Source organism: Montipora foliosa, chromosome 13 (genome assembly GCF_036669935.1).
Source record: "Montipora foliosa isolate CH-2021 chromosome 13, ASM3666993v2, whole genome shotgun sequence".
Classification (NCBI taxonomy): domain Eukaryota; kingdom Metazoa; phylum Cnidaria; class Anthozoa; order Scleractinia; family Acroporidae; genus Montipora; species Montipora foliosa.
The window spans coordinates 38,375,978-38,378,477 of NC_090881.1; the positions used below are offsets into that span (position 1 = coordinate 38,375,978).

At 34.3% G+C, this 2,500-nt stretch overlaps 1 protein-coding gene across 1 annotated transcript in view; it reads right to left on the minus strand.

The window, feature by feature from the left end:
• The window catches only part of LOC137983191 (fibroblast growth factor receptor 4-like), an 88,867-nt gene that overhangs the window by 78,461 nt on the left and 7,906 nt on the right, over positions 1 to 2,500 (minus strand). Inside the window, exon 2 of the mRNA XM_068830377.1 lies at positions 105 to 491. Coding sequence (XP_068686478.1) covers positions 105 to 491 — 387 coding nt within the window. The remainder of the gene's footprint in view (positions 1 to 104; positions 492 to 2,500) is intronic.

The following is a 2,500-nucleotide window of genomic DNA, read 5'->3' on the forward strand; positions in this document are numbered from 1 at the left end:
TTTTTCATTTGACGATCCAAGGCATCCAGTTTTAGATCAAAATTAGGTGATGTATAGTTTAAATACACATCCTGTTCAGTTTTACAGTAATATGATACACTCACCAAGAATTGTCAAATTCATCACCAGATCAGCAAGGACAGTGCCAGCAAAGTCTTCAATATATTCAATCTTGTAATGGCCCTCATCATCTCTCCTCACATCATTGATGTGCAAAGACACTGAGTCTGTTGTATGATTTCTATCAACCACAATACGTGGAGATAATGGCTCTCGGTAAGTAGGGAAGCCAACAAAAGCAACAAAAGTTTTTAATGCAATCCTATCAAACACCAGCGATGACATATTGAACTTGGACCACTCAATGGCAAAAAATTGCTGACTGTTGGTCTGTTCATCAGCGGTGAGGGTGTATTTCCATGTAAGCACCACATTCTCTACCTCTACTGCTTCTGTTGGGTTGGCAGGCTGTCCTGTCCACGTCAGTGAGTCTGCAACATAAATATTGCAACAAGTATGTTACTTTATTCACCAAGAATACAAGCATCTGAAAAAGTGTTTTTAAATGAAATGTATCTCGCATTATAATGGCATACAACCATTTAACACCCACACACATTCATAGGCAGGAAGGATAGTAAATAATAATGATAATAATAATAATAATAATAATAATAATAATAATAATAATGATAATAATAATTCTACATTCTTCATAGAACGCTGGTAACACAAATTGTTGTAATTCCACGCGTAGTGCATCTTGTCAACATTTCTCAACTGTAATTGGTAAATATTATTGGAATGATCTTCTCCTTTCTATATTCATACGCTGCCAACTAAAATCCTCTAAAAAAGCAATTTTCACGAATTATTTTGCTCATTACATTAATTCTCTTGCTCGCTGTTGTGGTGAATCCTGTTTGTATGTGTGTTTATGTTGTTCTTTTGTTTCTTCTTTTTATGTGTGACTGTGTAGTGTGTGTCTGTATACATGTGTTTATGTAATATTATATTGTATTGTTCCTTTTATAAATATATATTGAGCTATAATTACATGTAGATGCTATTCTGAGAACCAATTATTAGTTTTTACTACCGTATATTGTGCCCTTGTCTCAATAAATACCTTCTATCAGAACGTTCTGAATCTATTTTTGAATGGAGTAAATTTAATGAAATAAATACGAATTTCTATGTAGGCAATTTCTTTTAATTAGTTGTTATAAAAGAGCTGTTAAAGTAAAACTTTGAAACTGCATGTCTTGTCTTTAATTTATCTTTTTTTTCAAAAAATACTGTAGTTCCTTACTGAACTATTGCTAATACTTTTAAACGTGAAGCCAGGAAAACGGTAACGAATTTTTTTAAGTATAACCGCATCATGTGTCCTAATGGGTGCAAAAATGCCAAGATATGAAATTTCTCTCAGCAAAAAGGAATTAGTTGTGCTCCTGCAAAAAGAAACTATCAAAATGAAATAGTAGCTATATAAAAAACACTCACAAAATGTGAATGTGAAGGCCACCAAAGGCAAATCCAGTTGGAGTGCCGGGTTTGTACAAACAAAAATGTCAGTGCCCTAAAAAGTGGGCTAATCGTTTACCTGCACATGCCAATTAAGCTAATTCTAGATTAAAAATTAACCAAGGAGTTTATTTCTCTACTCCTAATTGCCGTTCAACGCTGATATTCGGCAAAACTTTACATTCGAGGAAGTCAATCTTGAAAAACAACAATAAGCAAAAGAAAGGTTCACTAAAACGTTGAAAACATGAAACAAACGTTTACGCTAATCCTGGAAATTATTGTCACTCTCAGTTTTAGACTGCTGAAAATTTCAGGCTGCTACAATGGGATTCGAACCAATGACGTATGCAATGAATGCCGGTTCATTTGCACAAATGCCGGTCCAATTCAGGTGTCTATAGACAGTGTCTAAAGACACCTAAATTGCATTGGCATCACAGAGGTCATGGGTTCGAATCCCATTGAAGCTACCTGAATTTTTCGGGTGTCTATACAGTGACAATCGCTTAAATTGTCCAGTTAGATGTGAGGTCACTGAATTGCAATACTGAACAAAGCACGTTCAATGCCAATTCCATAATTACTTCTAATTACTAGTAAGAAAAGTGATGCCAAAAAAAATAAAAAAGGAAAGTACTTTATGCCACTTCAAAACTATAAACAGAAGTGGAATTTCTGTTTCTGCAGTTTTACACAACCATTGACTCCTGAACTGTCCCTCACTAACGAGTAAAATCGTCTGGCAATAGACACAGTAAAATCTATTAAGTCTCACTCCTAAGAGTCAATGAGTTAGAGGAAATTGTTAAGTTTAGGGTTAGGGTTAGCATTAATCCGCTTTTGATTAATTAATCCGCTTTCAATTATATTTTGACCAGAGTATCGAAAATTTTACATCTTTTGGGAAACGCGTTATAATCATGGGTGATTTTAATATTGATCCTTAAAATGTGTGATCTCTTCTTACTGC